General features: G+C 47.9%; 9 protein-coding genes across 9 annotated transcripts; 4 read left to right on the top strand and 5 right to left on the bottom strand.

Moving 5' to 3' along the window:
• Nucleotides 1-936: 936 nt before the first annotated feature.
• Aud_009367 (uncharacterized protein) lies at nt 937-2,432 on the bottom strand (the record flags this gene model as incomplete). The annotated part of the gene is made up of 4 exons (XM_043294223.1): nt 937-1,624; nt 1,686-1,766; nt 1,823-2,256; nt 2,307-2,432. The coding sequence occupies 4 exons, from the start codon at nt 2,430-2,432 to the stop codon at nt 937-939; spliced, it is 1,329 nt and encodes a 442-aa protein (XP_043150158.1).
• A 455-nt stretch (nt 2,433-2,887) lies between these two features.
• Nucleotides 2,888-4,892, bottom strand: Aud_009366 (uncharacterized protein; the record flags this gene model as incomplete). The annotated part of the gene is made up of 4 exons (XM_043294222.1): nt 2,888-3,090; nt 3,137-3,379; nt 3,430-3,592; nt 4,740-4,892. 4 exons carry the CDS (start codon nt 4,890-4,892, stop codon nt 2,888-2,890), a joined length of 762 nt encoding a protein of 253 aa, XP_043150157.1.
• Nucleotides 4,893-7,163: 2,271 nt separating this feature from the next.
• On the bottom strand, nt 7,164-9,271 carry Aud_009365 (uncharacterized protein; the record flags this gene model as incomplete). The annotated part of the gene is made up of 9 exons (XM_043294221.1): nt 7,164-7,476; nt 7,548-7,609; nt 7,670-7,864; nt 7,932-8,087; nt 8,138-8,750; nt 8,798-8,862; nt 8,923-8,932; nt 8,994-9,065; nt 9,123-9,271. The coding sequence occupies 9 exons, from the start codon at nt 9,269-9,271 to the stop codon at nt 7,164-7,166; spliced, it is 1,635 nt and encodes a 544-aa protein (XP_043150156.1).
• A 637-nt stretch (nt 9,272-9,908) lies between these two features.
• Nucleotides 9,909-10,598, bottom strand: Aud_009364 (phosphomannomutase; the record flags this gene model as incomplete). The annotated part of the gene is made up of 1 exon (XM_043294220.1): nt 9,909-10,598. The coding sequence occupies one exon, from the start codon at nt 10,596-10,598 to the stop codon at nt 9,909-9,911; it is 690 nt and encodes a 229-aa protein (XP_043150155.1).
• Nucleotides 10,599-11,335: 737 nt separating this feature from the next.
• Aud_009363 (uncharacterized protein) lies at nt 11,336-13,135 on the top strand (the record flags this gene model as incomplete). The annotated part of the gene is made up of 1 exon (XM_043294219.1): nt 11,336-13,135. The coding sequence occupies one exon, from the start codon at nt 11,336-11,338 to the stop codon at nt 13,133-13,135; it is 1,800 nt and encodes a 599-aa protein (XP_043150154.1).
• Nucleotides 13,136-13,654: 519 nt separating this feature from the next.
• Aud_009362 (galactose-1-phosphate uridyl transferase) lies at nt 13,655-15,194 on the top strand (the record flags this gene model as incomplete). Its single annotated transcript, XM_043294218.1, has 4 exons — nt 13,655-13,758; nt 13,832-13,883; nt 13,934-14,774; nt 14,836-15,194. 4 exons carry the CDS (start codon nt 13,655-13,657, stop codon nt 15,192-15,194), a joined length of 1,356 nt encoding a protein of 451 aa, XP_043150153.1.
• A 759-nt stretch (nt 15,195-15,953) lies between these two features.
• Aud_009361 (uncharacterized protein) lies at nt 15,954-17,894 on the top strand (the record flags this gene model as incomplete). Its single annotated transcript, XM_043294217.1, has 3 exons — nt 15,954-16,379; nt 16,436-17,252; nt 17,308-17,894. 3 exons carry the CDS (start codon nt 15,954-15,956, stop codon nt 17,892-17,894), a joined length of 1,830 nt encoding a protein of 609 aa, XP_043150152.1.
• A 565-nt stretch (nt 17,895-18,459) lies between these two features.
• Nucleotides 18,460-18,741, bottom strand: Aud_009360 (uncharacterized protein; the record flags this gene model as incomplete). The annotated part of the gene is made up of 1 exon (XM_043294216.1): nt 18,460-18,741. The coding sequence occupies one exon, from the start codon at nt 18,739-18,741 to the stop codon at nt 18,460-18,462; it is 282 nt and encodes a 93-aa protein (XP_043150151.1).
• Nucleotides 18,742-19,273: 532 nt separating this feature from the next.
• Nucleotides 19,274-20,388, top strand: Aud_009359 (uncharacterized protein; the record flags this gene model as incomplete). The annotated part of the gene is made up of 2 exons (XM_043294215.1): nt 19,274-19,438; nt 19,522-20,388. 2 exons carry the CDS (start codon nt 19,274-19,276, stop codon nt 20,386-20,388), a joined length of 1,032 nt encoding a protein of 343 aa, XP_043150150.1.
• Nucleotides 20,389-22,055: the final 1,667 nt, after the last annotated feature.

Genomic DNA, 22,055 nt, shown 5'->3' with positions numbered 1-22,055 from the left:
AGCATCCATCCGCTCATTCTGTGATCTCCGAAGGACACGGAGATAGGGGATTTGCGAAAACCATATCATCTCAGGTGCGAATGGAACAATTATACCGAGGTAAACACGCCTATTAATAACGTGGGGGCCGCAAGCAGACAGGGTACACCCCACGACCGCCGAACGCCTGAAGATCCTCCAAACGTCCAACCAACCAAGGCACCCAACCCAATCTTGGAAACGCAGCATCTTCATTGGACGTCAATTTATAGCGTTGCTGTATGTCTTATGCTAGCTAACTTGCCACATGACCCAATAGACCCCGGAATCAACTGGGGATCACTTGGGAATCACCGAACCACCTCGTTGAGCACAAAGTTATGGTAATATTGGGATCATGTGCCAGACACCTTTTCATTCAACCAACGGTATATAAGCCTTTTAAATCATCTCTATTGGCGCACTCTAAAGGTAACATGGAGACAAATATGCCGTAATCATCGATGGAGGCATGCATGCTTATCCGATATGGCCTCGTATTGTATGTATGCTTACAGCACTATTCTATATACCTGGGTCGGATCCTGATCTCACCTCAAGATTGCTCGCGATCAACGGAAACCTTCCCCGAATCAGTGACTAAGTTGAGGAGAAATGCATGTGGAGAAGCATTATCGAACATGACCTTGTCTAGGCCGAGTTGGAGTGAGATTGTTTACGTAAAAAATTGCTACCGAGAACCAGGATTGCTTGAACAGTATCTCGCGAAGCAAGTCAAGCAAAAAGAAGGGGTGCCAGTCGGTCAAACTGGTTCTCCGCCCAAATCTTGGTCTTGATGAAGCGTCTCAGTCTCTGTAGATTGTAAGCCACGAATAAGTTTAATGGTCTGTTTCGAGTTGTCTTATATTTTTCGTATTAAAGGCCATCTAGAACCTTTCAAAAACCACCAGGTAACCACTATTCCAGCTGCCTGAAACGCTGGAAAACCACAGGTCCTAGGTGTTCGATGACTTCTTGTAATTGACCATCTGCCATCAGTGCCAGAGCATCCCTTCCAGTTTTCGTGTGCTCCTCCAAGGCACCAAGTCTATGAGCAACAATGATGACAGTATGGCCTCTCTCGGTGAACTCTTCGTCGATGATACGATGGATGGTGGATTCCGTAACAGGGTCTAGGGAGGATGTAACTTCGTCCAAGACGACCACAGGCTTCAATCCAGAATGTCGTAAGGAGCTGACTTTCACAAGTGCTCGACAGAGCGCAAATAGTTGACGCTGCCCTACAGAGAGTTCCTGCAAAATTGAGACCTTCTGGTCGAGGATTGGATGTTCACCAGAGCCTGGGATATTGATGACGGTAGCTGGCTCTCCCCCAAAGTACGTGTGGCCTTCGAAGAAATGGGACCACAATCCCACTTTGTTCAATGCAACAACGAGGGCGTCGTCTGATATTGAGGCATCCGGGTCTAAGTTGAAGCGCAAGGTCTCGTTCGGCAACAACAAAGGGTCTTGAGACACTGCAACGAAGCACCGTCGTCGTAGGATATCTAGCCTCACCTGCCTGATATCAACGCCATCGAGCTCGATCTGGCCGGATTGTAGCTCCAGAAGCCGTAGGAGCGAGAGGAGTAACGTGCTTTTACCGCTAGTATGTAGAGTGAGCCGAGCCTTCGGATATACAAGCCGTATCCTACGCAGTGACTCACCTGCCTGTGCGCCCGCACACGACGAGTTTCTGACCCGCAGGAACATTCAGGCTCAGATTCCGTAGAGCAATCACCCCCGACCTACATTTTGCACTTGTCAGCTGTGCGGGAAGAGCGCATTCTGACGGGATACGTACTGGTAAGATGCGGTGATATTTTTGAACACAATATGTCCTCTGGAAGGCCAATTTTCGGGGGTTTTTGAGTCCCAGCCTCTTCCACCCTCAACCGCGGTCGTTTTTTCAAGCGTTTTCAACCGAGCAATTGCACCCAGAGAAGTCTCTAGCGTAGTCCAATTCTCCACAAGTTTTAGTAATGTCGTGTTTGCTACGAGCATAATGTTGAGCGCGATTCCGACTTGTCCACCGCTGACATGCCCGCGGAAAGCTACAGCTATAGCAACAACACTCGTTGCAACAGCTGCCCCCAAGAGATCTAGGACGAGGTTGAGCCACCTCTGGAGACACAGAAGGAGGAACTCTGGACGTTGGGAGTTATCGACGCTTCGGATGTTGTCCTGTATTGCAGCCCTGGACCAACCAAACGACCGTATGGTTTCGAGGCCCTCGACCTGGCAAAGCAAGATTAGTTGGGCACAACCAGATACGTTTGGATACCTACGCATTCCAAAAAATTTAAGAAGACCCCTGCGCGGGACTCAAGCTCCAAAAGTCGGAGTTGTCTCGATGTCCGAAGATAAACCTTTTGCACGACATAAACCAAGAGCATGCAGGCCGGTAACGACATTGTGAGCCATTTTTCGGCCATGCAAAGAAGTATGATCTGCATGAGGAGCTTGAAGATTTCTGGCAGCGTTGTCACCTAAAGACCTTTCTGGAAGAGGTAAATCAATACATACGAGTTAACACAGTTTGAAGAGCTGATGGCAACTGCTTATCAATAAGCTGGATATCTTGACTAAATCTAGAAATCATTAGAATTAACAGAACCATCGAGCATAGACCCTTACCGGTTTAGGGTTGAACCGTTATCAGTTTTAGAAAAGTACGACAGAGGCGCGCTATGTATGATTAGCCATCTTTTAGATCATCGTGTTAGAGTTTGCAATATGGAGCATATATACTTCATCACGATGTGCAATAGACGTTGATGCAACCGCGATCCAGACTGCGGAGCAAGTCGGATAAGAATGGACCTACTTGATTTTCAATGATAACGAACAGCTGGACAGTCTTGGAAACTTACCACATCTGAGCGCTGGTTGAGATCCACGACAGGGTTGATAGAATGAGAAATCCGCTGACGTAGAAAGCGGTGCTTCTGCCACCTAACTCTGTCCACAACCGAACCCAGTACTGGGGGATAGTGATGAAGAAAGCATATAATACAGTGCTGGTGATAAGGAGAAAAATGTTCTCAAAATCAATGAAACTCAGATAATACCCTACGGTCATATTAGTCGTGTCCATGAATATGAGATAGCGAGTTACCATATAGAGCGGGATCTCCAGTCTGTCGTGCTAGGTCTATTTCGGTCTCGTCTTTTGCTCGCAGTTGTGCACTGAGTTCATCAAACTTCGCAGAGAGGACGGCGTTGTTGACTTTGGTGTGATGGCTGGAAGAGAACTTTGCTATGGATGCAGCTTTGATCTTGATGTTCTGCCAATTCCCTTGATCTATGATTCGATGGTCTCCAAGAACCACGATATGATCCGCAGCTTGGAAATACTGAGCTATCCCGGAGTTAGGCTGTAAAATCGAGGCCGAGCAAGGGCGAACTTACACGAATTAGAAACCAGGACTACAGTGGTCCTCAACCGTCGGATTATGCCTGTGACCCCGAATAGATTATCAAAGATGGCTTGCTCCGTTTCGCCATCCAGCCCACTGAAGGTGTCGTCCAGCAGAAGTATATCACGCCTTGCAAACAAAGCACGCGCGAGTGCCTGCAATCAGTTATGAGCCTAGTCCATACCTAGCAGTCCCGAGAAACTCACTACCCGCTGCCTTTGTCCTCCAGACAAATTGAGCCCCCCACTGCCAATTTGTGTCCGATCTCCATTGGGAAGGGAATTCAAGTCATGAGTAAGGCAACACAGTCTTGTTACCTCATGATACCATCTTTCATTATCTTGGTCACGAGCACTGTAAAGGTCAGAAGCACCGTAAATAATCTCTTTGATAGTACCATTAGGTAGCCACGTTTTCTGGGCACAGTAGGCTATCTGTCGTGTTGACAGGCTAATTGACCCTTGGACAGGGACTACTTCTCCAAGTATAGCGCGCAACAATGTGGATTTGCCGCTACCAGTAGGACCAGATATTATAGTAAGTGATCCAGCGGCTACTTCAACGTCGATATGCTCCAAGACAAGCTTTTTATGGCCAATCCTCAGTTGCCGGATTTGAATAGCAGTGCTAAAATTGCCAGATGCCGGGTCCCAAGACAAACTTTTCATAGTACCTTTCGGCAATGTTCCACGATGAGCCTGTAAAGATCGCCGGAGCAAAAATGCTTGGATTCGTTCAAATCCAGAAAATGCTGCCACAGCGCGTGGCATAATAGTCATGATCATGTTTGCAGGATGTGTAACCATGCTCAAGATGGCCATGGTAGTGAAGGCAGTTTCTGTATCCAGATTGCCGCCACGAGCAACTGACATCACTGCAAATATAATCAAGGTGATAGCTGGAGAGAATATCCCGAGAGCGTTGGCTATACTGACGTAAGTTTATACATATCTGTCAATTTCATCCAGTGCTCCCGACATACCTGAGGCGTTATAGTATACCATTATCCATCTGAGTTTCGACGCTGCCAAGAGCTCACCTTCCCGAAGCTGTTGAATGCGATGGGCCAATTTATGTTGGAGTCCAAGCATTTTGACATCTTTCATTGCGCTTAGCACAGAGCTGGTAGCAGCTATGCGGCTTTGCGTTGCGTTGCTCCAAGCCTTTTGGCGGGGCTGTAAATGCTTTGCAACAAAACGACTCATGTATGAACATACTACACGTCTCAGTATCAACACAGAAAGTCATGCAAAAATACTTACAATAAATCAAAAAGAGAGGAAGAGGCCAGATCCAACCAACCTCACTAGCGAGAAGTCCAATACCAATTAGCACTTCGATGACTTGGGCCCATGTTTCGTGAACCATTTCGGCGATCCCATCGAGACTATCTGCATCAGTACTCATGAGTGTGGTGGCTTCACCGTCATCATAAGCAATGCTGGGGGACTTCATGGTCTTGTCATGGATAAGCCCCACGAGGGCACTCCTAGTCATAAGTTTCAGCTTGTTTATACAGTTTTGGTACACAGCGGTTGACAGCTTGAATGGAATGTTAGCGCAAAGCTAGAAGGAGCGACGATCAGACCTTACGGCAAGGCAAACGTAGATTAACACGGCTGATACAACGAGCCAGAACCCATGGCTGCTTTCCGCCCCGGCAGGGTATGCCACAACGTATCTGATACACTCTTTGATCAAGATAGGCTGAGAATAGCGGAAGACGATCAAGAATAATCGAGGCATAACAGCGGCGAGAAACGGTTTCCACAGGCATTTCATCAAAGCGATAGGCAAACTCTTCTTGGTTTCAGGCTTGGCTAGTCTTGTGAGAAGTAGGAAAACGAGTTTTTTGAGGTTCCTGACTAACCTCGCTGAGACCATGCATGCAGTATTGCCTTTCGTGTGAACTCTGGCATCATGTCTTGTCCAAGGAGTGGTGAATCATGGTTGACGAGGATACCCCTGTACCCTCGAAGAAGAATTGGATTGATCCATGTGAAAAAGACTCTACTCAAGACACCGTAGAGTTCCTCTGGAGACTGCTGTTTGCTGAGGTCACTGAATGCTGGGCGCCCATTGGCACAACATTCAAGTACCAGGAGTGCCGAGTGTATGCAGGAACGAAGAAGTACCGGACGCGAGGTATTCGCGTCTCTAGCGATCTTTGAAGGCGTAGCCAAGTGGACGGCATCGCACAGTATAGACGCGAGAAGGTATAGTGTGGCGAGATCTGAAGGCCTGTGAGACCGCTGTTGCTCCTGGAGCAGAAGCACACTCAGGCCCAGGGCAGCAGGTATAGAAGCAAAAAGTGAGACCAAAAAAATGGATTTATGCTGAACATCCGAGCTCAAAACATTTGTGCAATATGAGGACAATATGACCGAAAGCAATACCCCAAGACCCTAAGGCCGTTATTCTTGTGAGATATAGAAGCTGGAAGTTTGGAGAGGAGGAATACTGACGGCCTTGAAGGGTCCTTGCCAGGTGGGAGTGCGCCTAATGCTAGAATTACGAAGCTTCCAAAGTCGGACAGGGAGAATCAGCAAAAATGTCGTGGCACAGACTGTAGATACAGTGTGTAGTACATGCGTCGGCTCTGGAGCCATTGTGGCGGGCGTGGAAGGTTGCGGTTGAGATGAGCAGCAGCGAGTTGAAGCTACTCTCATCAATTTGCGACGTTATTCCTAAGGATGAGTAAAACGCTCCTTCAAAGGTACGGAACAAGCGGTCAGAGAAAAGCCAAGATACTGGCGGAGCTGATCCAGAATGGGCCTCACTAGTCCCGGTTGGAATACAGAGCACTACTTGGTAGAAACAGTTGACACCCTTGTCTTTCTGGCCGAGCGCCTTAGAAATTGTGACAGTGTCCTGTCTGGATTTGTAAGCCGGTTACTAGGGTGCACATGGGAAACAAGGGGTTTCACTGTCATTGTGAGTGGATGATGAGGCATGCATGCTTACAAGGCCCACAGCCAACAGTGAGGCTTACAGTAATCATTATTTCCCGGCGCTAGGTTCCTTCATGAAATCAACAGCTATTCAAACCTCCGTCTTTATATATCTGAAGATCCCGAATTAACAAACATTCTACTACACAGCTGTTCGTCTGAGTGGACGTGTGTCTTCCTCTTGGCCTGCTGGTTGAGCCATCGGCTCATCACAAGATATTGGCTAACACTGATGTAAATAAACTTCCCGATGAGGACACTATTGGATCCAATATGTAGAAACTCTAATGCTTGTTGGAAATCTCTAACGCCGAGTCAACAGGTCAAGTACCGTACTGCTCATCAAATACTGCACAGTCTGCTTCCTCTAAAGGCCCAAGAGCAGAAAGGAGGAAGATTTCTGCTGGAAATGAGTTCTGGTGGTGAAAGAAGCTGATCTCAGTATTTCACACAGTAAATAACTATAGCGCGAAAAGCAGCTGAGGTAAGATTTGTTACTTTCAAATATAGATTGGTAACTGAGATCCTAGCTCCAGTAGTTGGTGTATTCTTCTGGTAGTGTCAAATGAGACAGAGATGGCTCAGTTGCTCAGTCATCAACAGCAAACTTGGGATTTGTCCCTTTGTCAATGAATGAATGCTATATATATACTTTGACTCCAAGTCGAAATTTGAGACTCGGCAATGGTGGGCTAATGTCTAATGATGCTTCAAGCTGTGTGGACGTCTTTTGATAGGCTCACGTCTCCCAAATCGCTTGCTTGCGGTCCTCGGTCTAAAGCTTTGATTGATACTGTTGGCCTTTAAGCGCTTGTATCTCCTCAACAACCTTTCTCGCACTCGCAATGGCAAAGCAAGCCGCGGTCAGTGTTGGATTACAGGCATTTTGCGTCGGAATCACACCGCAACCTCCAATGAACAAGTTTTCCAGCCGCCAAACCTTAGAGTCTCTATCCACTACCGAGTGACCATCATCTTCCTTCCCTGCCCGGGTCGTCCCACAGATATGCGTTGCTGCGCCTGGAGCAAGAAATTTGGGCTCGCCACCAGGGATAAAGTCACCAAGGCCAGCGGCAATGTTTATCATGCTGCCAGGCAAAGATTCAGTATTCGATATTCCTATAAATGTTGCTACCAAGTTCAAAGAAGAAAAACTCACTCTTGCATCATGGTTTGGGCGCGTTCAGAATCCTCATTCCCGATACGGTAGTGTATTATTGGCTTTAAGGACGTGATCAGAAGCTATGCATCCAGCAAGGGAACTTGAAGTGGTGGCCTTACTTGGGGCATGCCGAAAAGGTCGGTGACCTCAGATGAGAACTCGACATAATTCTCATAGACAGGCTTGACATATCCAAAGAATCGCAGATCAAGTATCAGTCGTGAATCAATTGAAATTGGAACAGTGTTGTAATGGAATGGATCACGCTGGATCTGTGTGTGCCACGGATAATTCTCAGAAACCGGGATGGTGATCTGTAATACAAGTCATCAGCACTCCCATGTCGCAGAGGGATTGAACTGGACAACTGAAATGCCGTACCTCAGGAGGAGGATCGTTCAAAGGGATGCGTAAAGGATCCTCGGGAAACTTTCTGAAGTGTTCTCTGCAACGTGGATCGTGCCACATGCTCTGTATCAGGCTCTTTCTCATCGCAACCTGACAGACAGCCATGGTTTGCTCGGTTAAATATCGCCCCTATCAATAGTCAGATATACCATCTTAAAATGTGTTCAATGAGGTAGTACCAAAGCTGGGTACCCTGTTTCAGATTTGATATGTGAATTGAAAAGGATTCCAGTGGTGAGGATGGCTCCAGCACAGATGATATACCTCTTTGCTCTCGCTAATAATATTTCGTTCGTCAACATATCAGTAAGCTCAGCCCCGACTATCCGCTTAGATGCAGCATCTAAAAGCAGCCTGGTACATCGATGCTGAGCCTTCAATTCAAAGTTGCCATCGTTATACGTTGGATCGGCAAGCTTTCCGAGAATTGTGGCTGGGCCAGTCCATCGCACATACTCTGAGTTACTGGTACTTCGCTGGCATGCCAAGGGCAGGTTCGCAACCTCTCGACCCTTGTGTGCTCGGATGAGCGTGTCCTTGACGAGTTGGTGGCGGAGTGAATGGTCAAATTCTCTGTCAGTAGTATGAAAAAGAGTCCTAGCTTGGCCATATAGGACTGACCACTCCTCATTAGAGAAGAGGTCCGATCTCTCAATCATGGGGTGCTGTTCGGGTGTAGCACAGCTCCAGTAGGAGCCCATACCTCCGACCTCCCTGACTACTGGAGCAGCGGGCAGATCGTTGTGAGGTAGTCCATTGGCGCCTCCGGTAGACGATACGACATCTGGAAAACTGTGGATAGTCAGAGATGGCACCTCAATCGTTAAAACGAAACATACCGGGGAACAGTGTCCAAAGAAGCAGGTGCTGCATTGGCCGATTCTGACAATAGGCCCAATGCTCCCTAGGAAGACGTAAGACTGGTCCAAAGTTTCATCCAAAGTTTCATAGCTGCACGACATACCTGGACAGTGCTATAGAGGCAGGAACCTATCAACTTGCGTGTACGCTGACGCCATCCCTTCCGATGCTTACCTAGTAAAATGAGCACTACCTCTCTGTACCGCGATACTGTTCTTCTTGTGATCACCAATCAACCTTGTCTTCCTAGTGCAAGGTATCAGAGCTGCGGAACAAGTTCGGATGACAACAGCGTTCGCTTACTGCACCCCCATATCAACCATGAGCACATTGATGCTTTTATCGGCGTCAGTGATGGTTCTGGCGTATACCGCACCAATAGGACCGGACCCGACGATCAGTACATCGGTCTCTAAGGTTCGTCGTCCATCGACTTCGTTCTGAGCACTCATACTGCTTGGCTACTCGGGCTTGAGGTGCGTAAGAACGTGTCCAACTCTTCTATTGTGCAAAACTTTGGCAAATCCCAGATCCAATACACATGTTGGGGGCTTTCATGTACAAAACAAATTCTGAGTGGGCGCACTAGTGCATTCTCACGCAATAAATAAGCAAATAGTAGCAGTAAGTGATTTACGCGTCTGTCCTGTCATTGGTACAGTAAGCATGCATAATCATCTTCCCCTGACCTGCGACAGGCGCTAGTGTCTATCAATCGTTCCTCCTTTAACCCATGCCTTTACAGGAATGTTGACTATTAAGCTACAACACTCAGTACAACACAACGATAGAATGACAGGGGTTGACTGCCGTCCTGGATCTGCAGTTTCAATCACAATTAAGCAGAGGCCCTCAGCCTGAGTTTCATTACGCCTGGCCTTCCACCGTACTCAATTAACAATGTTTTTTGTGAAAGAATCTGTTCACCAAAGCAGGAAACTGGAGAGCTACATGATAGCGAAATAGGAAGTTAGAATGTCATGGCATAGCTCAACTTTGGCATGTTCTGTATATTCTGTATATGTTATAAGTTAGCTTGCACTGAATCAAGTAAGGGGAGAGTGGCCCAGTGTATTTTCTCCTCTCTACCTATAGGTCAAACAATTCCCTGATCTGCCTCATTGTATCCTCCGGGCCCATTACCAAATGTCCAATCGTCCTCGCGTCCTTATAAAGATCAAAATCGTTTCCCCCTTCATAAACCTTGTCCCCGAAGAAATGAATTTCATTATAAACGATCCCACTCCTCTCTTTTTCGGCCTCTACATGCCTCAAACAATAGGTCTTGTCCCACCCGACGGGAAAAGCATCGAAACAAGTTTGCCCACCGATTGCATACTTCAATTCCAGGTCCGAGAATCGCGTCTCCAATGCCTCAATCATTGTTTTTCGGATTCCATGTGCCTTATCATAGCGCTGGATTTCCTCCATTTCAGCGTAACTTACGCCTTGTCCAATCGGCGAAAAATTTACATTACCGTTCCGTAACTCAAACAGGGGGCCTCGCTTAATAGGAATATTCAAGTTGTTGATATACTCCAGCGCCCAGCTGACGAACGCCTCGTACTTTGCCTCGCCAACCTTTTGAATGAACGAGGACCCGGGCAGAGGGATACCCATTCTAAAGCTTGTGACGCCATTTTCTGCGAAGCAAAAATCAAAGAGGCTGGTCACCGGGACCGTGGGAGCCCCGAGCTGCTGTTGCTGTTTGGCCAGAGGCCCGCCACTAACATAGCCGATAGCACATTTGTGGCGAAGGAGGCAGAGGAGAGAGTGCATTTCCGATGAGACAGCCTAGATTGAAATTAACTACCCAATTTCTACAAGTAAAGTTTGAGTTACTTTGATAAAGAACAGATCGTTCTGAGCGCCAGGTATGGGTAACCTGGCGAGGTTTCGTACGTACTTGTTTTTCTAAACACAAAGTACCATCGAGATCGAAGAGACAAATTGTATTCTTCATCGGACGGGCCTCAAGAGGTGGGTAGACATCCATTGTTTTTGTTATAACGATATCTTGATGATTGAACGGCATGCCATCAGATGTGGTAGTCCAACTTACTATGGTGAATTATATATTTGCAAAAGACCAGCAGTGATATTAAACCTATAACCACATGTATTGAGATTATCAGACTACCACCATATCATTACAGTTTGTTAAAATCGGCTATGAGTGTGTGTAGTATATAAATTCTCAGTTTGATGAATAATAAGCATGCATTAGCAGACACTGCAAGCTGAGACCATGCTTGCTAATGATGACACGCAGTAACTACTTGCATAATAGTGATCATAAGAGATTACAGTAAGCTGCAACTATGGAGGTTACACCTTGCTCAGATGGACTGCAGGATTATTGTATCTATGTGCAGATAAAAAAAGTCATAATTAAGCAATAAGACTCCTATTGAGGATCGATAAACCTCCTAGAATTCATCTAAAGCATTCTCACTTATTCAACGTCCCTGCCAATCGTATCAGCACAATCTACGTGGATCTTTAGGAATTTCGATATGGGCAGTGTCTCCGAGGTAGAAGTCATGAAGCCCGCCCTCAACGTTCCCGTTGATTCACAAGCCTCGCTGCTTCGCGACAGGACAGTGCGGCAGGGCGCGGTGCCAGGGCTTCGACTCAATACCGTCCAGCACCGCCAACGAATTTCTACTGCCGATCAGATAGATTTTCGCGTCAAGTTGCTCCGCAGCCTCCGCCTCAAGTGGGAGAAAGACGACACCGAGGCCAAGTTTTTGAACTTAGTTGATATGATTGAATCAGACGGTTGCGCCCTATTTGGCGGCCTGATCGACCCGACCATCTTCGAGAAACTTGTAGCAAAGTACGACAAGGTCCAGTCACGATCGGGCAACAATGCTTTCATGCACTCATATGTCAACCTCGCAACTGAGCATGATTTCTTCCTGGGGGGCAACTATATTGAGGCATTTAGCCATCCGCTGCTCATTGCCCTTGTCTCCTACCTTCTTGGGGGGTCTATCCGCATCGTGGATTTCAGAGGGAAAGATAACGATCCCATGTCGATCAATGCCCAGGACAATATGCTTCATGTCGACAACACACCTTTCAAGGAGGAGTACAAAGTTTTGCTGAACTGGCGCCGAGGGCAAGTGAAAGGTCCCTCAGGTCAAAACTTCACATTTTTGCCGTGGACTCACAAGGGCAACCGAGACGTTCTTGTAGATGAGGAGGGACTGCCCTGGTCTACAGAGAGAGATAGTCTTTTCGTAAGTCATGATGCCATTGATGGACTCTTGAACTTTCAAACGGAAATCAAAGGCATCTCTCGTGTCGTCGAGGCGAAGCATCCCGAGCAGCCATTGGCAGTTCTCTTTCCAGCAGGAGCCCTGGTGCACCATCGCTATCGTACCACGGAGGGTGATCCAAGAAGCTGCATCATTGTAGCTTTTCATCTGTCGAGCAAACATCCAGGCCAAATTTCGGAACTGCCGCCAATTTCCGGTCGGAAGAAAACTCTGATTGAATTCCTGGTCGGGTATCAGGACGAACATTCAAACGAAGAGCTATTGTCTTTACTGTTGAGCGAATCCCCACACATTGAGGAAAAGATCCAGGAGCTATTCCATCCATCCCATCCGAGTAAACTCATTGATATCGCACCCCTTGCTCTGAAGGGCGAGAGTCTGACACAATGGCGCAATGCCGTTGTAGGTGCGCCAAGTCCCATAACGCACAAATTCAATAACAATCTTCGCCTGTCTGGCGCAGACTTCAGCGACCTGGACGCCCTCACCGAAAGACTAGCAGCCATTATGGACTACGACAAGCATTGCAACCTGCAGATGATTCTTTACGAAGACGGCCGCGAGGAAATCCGAAAACCAGGTCGCAAGATCATCGGCGAGATGAAGAAGGATGCTATTAGGGCTCGCTTGCACGCTTGGACACCTGAGCTGCGCTCAGGCTCATTTTCAGCGCACGACTTGGTTGAGCCGAGGACTCTGAGGATAATGTGCGATGCAATGGCCGCACTGGGAAAACACTTAGCTCAAAATGTTGATACTGGAGTGAAAGGCAAACCCTCGGAACGTGTGGTCGGCCAAAAGAAAATATTCATGTCTCTAAGCCGCCTTATGGTGGATCTGGGAGAAGCCATTGTGAGGTGTGAAGGCGTGGAGGCTTTCGTCGTGACCAGCTTATTCCTTTTCTTGACGTCGGAAGAGATTTACTCGAATCTATGTGAGTCGGACCAAGTTGCTATCCGCTCCATGTTGGTGGTGTTCCTAAGGAATTATGTGGCTACCATTCTGCTTGTGGAGGCAACCGTATCTTCTTGAAACCACTGGAAACCAAACATGGGCATACATCTACAGTGAATTGATTAACCACCTAGCTGACATGGTAAAGCTCCTAGTTCTCTAATTTACAGGAACTGGTCAATATAGGCAATATAGCAAGCACTTTTTAAACCAGTAAGGTGAACGCTGAGCCTCCCCAACTCACATCTTCCTAGTTGAGGACAATCCTTTAAAGCACTTTTGACGCACAAGCCACTGCATCTTTCCAAACTTAGAAATGCAGACGCCCCGTGACCAAACTTTTGTCACAATGGATATCTTTTCAGCAGCGGTGCCTTAGTTTCTGCATGATTACTCTGTGTCGCATGCTAACAGTCCATAAAACCTATAAGCCGAACCGTGCCAATACTTCCTCATTTAGAGGTCATCCTTGGCAAATCACGAAGGGTGCAATACGTAAATACACGCAACGTTTAAATGCAAGCTCTAATATATATTTACATCTTTTTGCCATTCCTCACATTTCTCAAGTTTTATCGCCTCCAGCATCTCTTAAACATGGTTCCAGTCAGACTCAACGACGTCGCTCATAGAAGGTTTGACCCACTTAAGGGTTCCTGGGTACTACTTGCTTCGCCGCATAAGAACAAGCGACCTCGGCAGTAAGCACCATCCCAGGTTTCCTAACCCTTCCGTTGAGGACTACCTTAGCTGAGCACAACAACAACGCCTCAGAGGTCATAAAGAAGCCGTGGAGTCCGGTGACAAGCCAGCATACGATCCCAAGGTGAGAATTACCAGTGCTACCAACTTTGGTACCAACTGATGACGTTGCAGTGCTATCTCTGCCCGGGCAATCATCGGGCTAATGGTGTCCGCAACCCCCAATATACGGGTACTTTCCTCTTCGAGAATGATTACAGCACTGTCCGGATGGACGAGGGGGAATACGACACAGATACGTGCAAGAAGGGTGCGTCAAGCGTGGTGCAGTTGACTTTGCCTGGGTTAATTATGGCAGACTCCTTGCAAGACTGTACCTCGGGCCTGCTACGTGCCGAGGTGGTGATCGGTCGATGCTATGTTCTTACATATTCACCCAATCACCACTACACTATATCTGATATGACACCTGAAGAAGTGCTTGCCATCATTGAGGCCTGGACTACTGTCTACGCCAGGTATCTCTCTCCTGATAATCCCCTGAGAAGGAGTACTACGAGAATTTCCAGTCACAGCCCAAGCTTTGGAGACGAAACCACCTCGAATACCACGAACCTCAGGTATATGCAGATATTTGATAACAACGGCGAAATAGTAGGCTGCTCTAATACTCACCCCCATGGCCAGATCTGGATAACCTCAAGCATGCCAGATGAAGTGAGGCTGGAACTTGCACAAATGAGCAAGTATCGCAAAGATCATTGTGGAAGGCATCTGCTGGAGGACTATGCTCGACTTGAGTTGGACAGAAAAGAACGTGTTGTCTGGCAAAATGATGGGTTCATGGCCATCTGTCCTTGGTGGGCAGTCTGGCCATTTGAGGTTCTCCTCTTACCGAAACGTCATATCCGGGGCTTGGTTGACCTCAACAAGGCTGAAAGTCTTCAGTTTGCTGAAGCCATACTGCATGTGACCAGGAGTTACGATAATCTGTTTGGAATGACTTTTCCTTACAGTACGTGTTTGCATCCACAATCAAGTGGCTCGTCCAGGAGACTCACGGCTAACACACTTAGTTTCGGCCCTTCACCAGGCACCTCTGAATGGCACTGAAGCTGAGATAAATAGCAGCTATCTTCATATGCACTTTAGTCCGCCTTTGCTTGTACCCTCTGTCAAGAAGTTCTTCGGGGGCTACGAACTACACGGAGAGCCGACACGCGAGATCACACCGGAGGCCGCTGCGGCATTCTTAAGGCACTCTGGAACCCAGCTTCCAGTGTGCGCTGATAATTTGAAAGCTGCTCAGCCTCAATCTCAAATAGGGACAGTGCTCGTGGGATCTCCCGACGGGGTCTTTTGCAGGGGAGGAACCTCTACATGGTGGGAACGAGTACTGAGAACCTCAAGATGGGTCAAATTATGGCTTTTTTAGATTTTCTGGTGTCTTCGATTGCTATAGTAGATCTTTGCGCTGTGGCAGACTTACTCTGCTTGCTTAAACCATCGTCGATTTCCATATCTTCTGAGGCAGGACTTCCCTGAAGCCAGGACTTCTTTCTTCTTCTTCTTTCCTTTTTTCTCTATTTCTTTTTTTATCTTATATATTTTATATTTTATTTTATTTAAAGAGAGGGAGGGAGAGAGAAAACCTGGGCTGCTTGCGGATCAGCCGGTGGCACAAGGGTTACGGTGGGGTTTTTAGTACGCCCGAATCAGTATAGAGGAAAATAAGCTTGCTCCAAATTTGATGCATGCTTACGGTTTGTCGGTTGGCCAGCATATATTTTGCCAAGCAAGCACTTGTCATCGGCCAAAAACAGACCGATGACCAGCTCTAGAAAGGTATGCTTATTTCGAGGGATGGCACTCGTCACGTTTCATCTTCGTTGTCGCGTATCTTACGCTCCTAGGCAAATTTAGCTCGATTCGTAAGTCGGATGGCTGATAGTGAATATTGGAGGACATGGGGGTATTAGGTGCGCTTTGGCTTGATGAATGAGTTTTGTAGCTGGGGAGGGCCATGAATCTACGCGTTGCATCTCTGGCTTGGCCCTCTAGACTCTCAGACTCAATAGAAGATTTCCTCTCCAGCTTCATTCATCGATCTCAACGCCCTTGAGCAAGCTTTGAACTTTCGATACATACCACGGCCCAGCACCACTGTTGTGAACTACCAATCTTTCGGCAGATCATGAGCCCCCAGGAAAACTCTCGCGTGGAGTATCTTCCCCTTTCACGCAGAGGAACCGACGGGACAGAATTTGGGGCAAAAGAAAGCCCCCACATCTCCTCAACTCTCGAAAAATTTGCGTTTATGTCCAAAGTTGTTCTCGTCATAACCTTCTTATCGCTTACGGCTTGGATACTCAACTTCGTTCGTCCACGCCATGTCTTTGCCCACGAGGCTAATTCGGGCCGCAAGCCCCTGGTACATACATTGAACGGCTCATATGAGGGCATTCACTTGGATGCGCTGGATCAAGACATATTCCTGGGCATGCCATACGCAGCTCCGCCCTTGGGACCTCTCCGATTCCGACATCCACAGCCTTTGACAGAATCTTGGGACGGCGTGCGTAATGCGACGACTTACGGGCCCCAATGTCCTGGCTATGGAGTATGGCAAAGCCAATCCACAGATGATCGGTTATCGTCATTACTGACCGTCCATAGAACGCTTTGGGGAAATACACGCAGTCAGAAGACTGTCTTACTATGAACGTTGTTCGGCCTACTAATGCTGATCAGCACCCTCTACCGGTTGCTGTCTATATATACGGTACTGGACTTAAGGTGGGAGGCTCTGACAATCAACGGTACAATCTGTCATTCATAGTTTCGACAGCAGCGAAAGCCGGGCTACCATTTATTGGAGTCTCGTTTACTTACCGGGCATCTGTCGGGGGCTGGATCATCAGTCGTCAAGTTAGGGGCACCGGGAATACAAACATTGGATTTCATGACCAACGGATGGCCTTGAGATGGGTACAGGAGAACATCGCGTTCTTTGGAGGAGACCCACGGAAAGTGACCCTCTGGGGAGGCAGTTCTGGCGCCAGGGATGTCGGTTACCACCTCGCTGCTTATGGTGGACGAGACGATGGCCTGTTCCGAGCTGCAATCATGCAAAGTGGATCTGTAGTGCAAAAGACATCATCCCGGCGTTTTCCTGCACAAGAACTGTATGACTCCTTGGTTGCTTCAACAAGGTGCGCCGAAGCCGAGGACTCACTGGACTGCCTGAGATACATCCCTTACGACGAAATAAACATTGCCTTCGAAAAATCTCCGTATGGAATAGGTCGCATGGCCGAGGCCTTTGGCGGTCCTTCCATCGACGGAAACTTTCTTGCGAATTATGGGAGTCTGAGTCTAAAGGATTCTCGGATGGTCAAGGTACCAGTAATTAGCGGCGTGGTTTCTCATGAAGGCAGCAACCAGATCCCCGAGTCTGTACGCGACTGGACTGATCTGCGAGATTTTTTGATAGGTATTATGCGTGGCTGGGTCCTGCAACCTTGCCTTGTGACTAACTGCAGCGCTAGATCACGTCCTATTCCCAACAACTGTGGTCGATCACCTGATGGGGCTTTACCCACCAATAGTGCCAAGGGGTGATGACAAGTTAGACCCACCGATTGAAGGAATATCCATTTCTAGTCATGCGGAGTTTGAACGCATTGAACAGCTGATGGGTGACCTGGCCAACAATGCTGGAGCAAGGCTCATGTGTGAAAGCTATGCAGCATTTGCAACATGCTATGCCTTCCGCTTCGATGCTATGGTGTCCTCTGTGTATGATGAAAGGCTTGGGGTGCGTCATGGTGCCGAGATTGGACCGGTCTTCCAGAACTTCGACGGCATAGGCTGGGACGTGAATCCGTTCACTGGCAAAGGCGAGGGCCTCCGCCAAATGTCACACTTGATCGGGATTATGTGGGCAGGATTCATTACAGCGATGGATCCAAACATAGGTTTGAACCAGCATGACCCGGTGTGGCCCAAGTACTCAGAGGCAACACGGCTGACGATGGTTTTCAATGAAAATGGTTCGTGGGTTGAAAAAGACGAACGGAGATCAGAGGCCTTAGAATACATTAATAGCGTCCAGCAAAGTGTCTTCGAGAGGTGACAGCCGTCTGCCCACTTCTATATACATGACTGTCTAAATAATTTCTCAAATTGCTTGTCGATTTGTCCTTACCACGTCGTAAGTTTAGTCCGCCCCAGCACCCATATGGTTGATCACAACAGCAGATCCAGTCGCTTTGCACTTAGACTCGACGATACTCTTCTCAGCCTTGGGGAACAGGAGGAGTGAGAGCAGCGCTTACAATAACCTCCGATTGGACTTCTTAAGTACCTTAGATCATATTCTTCTGGACAGCCAACAGGTCATTCTGAAAGGCCTAAGATACCATGGCAAATTGGCCGACAACTTTGGACTTATGCTACAGCTTACACCATTGGGCAGCTTTTCTAAGAGCAACTTCTCAATTCCAACACTATGAACTTGTCTGGATGTGAGCGTATTTACTCCGTACATGAGCCCAAATCCTCACTGCTGATCGCTGCGTTACGTCGCCTGGCGAGACCCTCTCCCACTCCCCTCCTGTCAAACGAACAAATATGGGCGAATCCTTTGAATTGTCATTCAGACTTATGATGTATCGCCTCAGTGTCGCATCTCGTAAAACCTAGCTGCAGCGGGGACTACGGGCGACAACGTCTCCATTGGAGTCCCGAGCAATAATGCAGCTATCAGGGTCGCGAGCGATGATGACAGGCCCCTCCTGATTTTTGCCGTCGTCTCCGGCCTGGATCTCAATGGAGAAAGTGTCCGCATCCGCACGGCCGACAAGGAATTTGTTCGAGTCGCGAGTTGTCATGGCTTCCGCGCGGGGCGTGAGGGGAACGGCCAAGATCGACTCGGCCAGGAGGAAAGTTCCGATGGATTGCAGGATAAAGGAGACCTTCATTTTGAAGTTAGATTCAAAAGTTTAAAACAGTAAAACGAGGCGATGGTTATCTGATAATTCGTTTTTGATGTTGATGTTGTTGCAAGTGTCAACGGAATCACCAGGTGTACGGAATCAATTTATAACATTGAGACTGGCCTCAAGAGTCATCCGCTTACACAGAACTGAAAAGTCGGTTATCAGGCCTGTGTTCCCGGGACGTAATCAAGCATACGCTGAGAAACCTAGTATCTGAGGGTGAGCCTGCATTGATGGTCATTGCTTCGCATGGCTGACAGTATTATGATATTGATCGCCGCAACCACAACGGAAGTTTAAGGACGACATGTGGCATCAACGAGTCCTTTTCGATCATGCATGCTTAGATGCTTACCTGCAGGCTTATTCGGCAGGTTAACAGCGGAATTGGCGAGTCCACCCTCCCAAACGGGATGAATACTGGGCCCCTGACAGATAAAGGAAAAACCGCGTTATAGTGCTAAATCCTCACCATCATTTGAAAACAGGTTATGTCTGAAGTGGTGCATGCAATATGAGACGCTGCCAGGCTTTATCCATTCATACATTGAGAAACATCGTCGGGATTGCAGCCTTCGTTCTTATTGTATGCAACGTATTCCAAGCTGAATTCAAATCCTTTCTGGGTCGTATTGGTTTCTCTGGAGCTGTGCTTGCACCTCTCAATGATACCCTTGGGGTACGTGCCATGCTATTTTTCGTTCCCTTTCCCTGTCTATCTTTTGGACGGTAAGAGGATCCTATGCTCACATGGCATCCTAGTTCGAAAAGATCGCAGTTGTGTCTACCGGGACTGCCTGGCGATTAGGCGGGCTTCTGGAAGCAGCAGACTACACACATCTTCAGCTTGACATCCTGTCCCAGCCAGACTGGACTGATAGTGACGTGGATACGTTTCGAGGCGTGGGCGTGCCGGGAAGAAATATACAAATGGGCCCCGGCCAGGCCCGTTGCTGGTTAGGCCATCTCAATGTCTGGCAAGAGATCATATCCCAGCAATGGGCTACAGTACTGATCATGGAAGATGATGCGGACTGGGATATCGCCGTGAAGAATCAGTTGCTGCGTCTCTCACCCGTGATTCGCCAGGTCACCAGTGCGACGGACCGGGGCGAACGGTCGCCCTATGGTGAGGCCTGGGATCTTCTGTGGCTCGGCCACTGTGGTGACTATATTCCTGACGATCCAGCATCATTTGTGGACGAGACACTCCCAGCGTCATCCGTCTACCGGGAAAATGATGGTCGGTTGACGAACTTTCCTCCGCATCTCCGCATGGTTCATAAATCTGTTGCTCCCATCTGTACATACGCCTACGCCCTCACAACAGCGGCGGCAACCAAGCTTTACGAGTTGTCGCATCATGGAATGGATAAGATCATCACTGACCATTTTCGTGTCTGGTGTAAGAACGGAACCTTGAGATGTTTGACAATAAACCCGGAAGTCTTCCATCACCACAAGCAAGCAGGGGAGATCTCAAGTGAGATTGCAGTTGTGGAGGGGTGGGACGACCTCGCCGCGAGGAGCAAGGTGGACTTTACAGCCAATATTCGATATAGTGCAAGGTGCAGTAGTAGAAGTAAACACCCTGTTGCCTGCCAAGATGAATATGCCAGAACTCGGTAATGTACATGGGTTACCAATCTGAAGTCTATTCCTTCACGCTTCACTAGAAGGAATGAATTGTCCAAGAAGAATGTATGGGCAATAACGAACGGGCCGTATAGCACCTGGTTGATTTCCTAAGGTACTTAGGTGTCCGAAAGGGGATTTCAAGTGTTCTCGGCCCAGAAAGGGGGCGTGTTCCTAGAGTTTGAAGTGAACAATGAAAGAGAAGGGCAATGACAAATTTTATGTACAGGATCTGTTGCCCAATGTTCCAGAAGCTCAGTGCCTTGGCTTCTAGACGATGAATCACCGGTAGTCGTAGGAGAGTCTAGCTAATCGTGGGAACGTATACTTAACCGCCCGCACAGAAACAACCCACCAACCGCTGTCAGATAGCCCACTATCTCACGAAGCTCGAAATTTGTTCTCCAAATTATCCACGATGCAGCAATCAGAAACACATCCTTGAGAATACCACACACACTTAATGAGAGAGAAGAAGTGTTCTTGATCTGCGCCACATATGAGCCTTGGACATGATTCAGTGATAGGTTAGGTTGCTCACAACAACGAGACCGGAGAGGTTGAGTGCTGATGTCAATGCACAGTTCAATAGAAGTATTTTCCATACACTGGCGAGCTCGACAATAGATGGAACAGCTGTAAATAGTGTGAACATTGCGCCCAACAGGGCGCAAACAGGTGCAAGGTGATAAAAGAGGGTCAATGGATCAAATGATCCGGCATAGGCATCCAGAATTCTTTGCATCAAAACTAGCCGGAGCGAGTCCGAACCAATACCCATCAACTGGACAGCCACTCCATACCAGCTGGTCTGAATGGATCTGTACGATGCAACACAGATACCGAGGGATATAATCAAAAGCACTGCCGCCCGTTGAGTTTCAAATCTGGACATCCCAAAGAGTAACGTGGCAAGGTACACCGTGACCGGTGACGTTCCTTTGAGCGTCTGGATCATCGTGATGCTGATATAGGCCATGGCCTCGTTGCCGCAGATGATACTCAGATTGAGAAATAGGGCCACGGGCACGACAAGATATAAATACTCACGGGTGCTCATATCTAACGTTTTCCTGGCGAATAAGCCAGTCCAAGCTCTCAAAACTGAGGATACCAGAGTGCCAAACAGCATATGGCAGGTGGCCAGAAAGGTTGCTACGTGACTGACGTTAGACACATGCGTTCTTCCATACAGATAATTATCTCACGATATGCTGGTAGCCAGAGAACAAGTCAGAAAAAAGCATCCACACCTCCTGAAAGATCCTATGGGCGGGTGTAAATGTATGGTAGCTGGGTAGGCGTACCAAAGTTTAATTCGTTGACCAGCCATTTATTAGACAGGACGACACATATACTCAGCGACAGCCAGACACTGTTTGGGTCAGTCGACACACCCCTGCCATGGAGGGTTTGCCTACATACATAACGCGCACCACATTCTCCCATCGCTGCGATAACGACGAAGGCTTGGGCTTAGGATCAATACTGGACATGCCCATAACTGAATGAGTTACGGGGCTCTATGATGACGTGGAAAGATGTACTTGCTCACTGGATAAGCTGTCCTGGGGCAGCATAATGTTTATGTGCAATAACCTGATGTATTGCTCGGTAACAGCATTGTTTCTTGTCCCATAGCCGCCATTGAACTACTGGGC

This window comes from Aspergillus udagawae (genome assembly GCF_001078395.1).
Source record: "Aspergillus udagawae IFM 46973 DNA, scaffold_7, whole genome shotgun sequence".
In the NCBI taxonomy this organism is placed as follows: domain Eukaryota; kingdom Fungi; phylum Ascomycota; class Eurotiomycetes; order Eurotiales; family Aspergillaceae; genus Aspergillus; species Aspergillus udagawae.
This window is presented reverse-complemented; position numbering and strand designations above follow the sequence as displayed.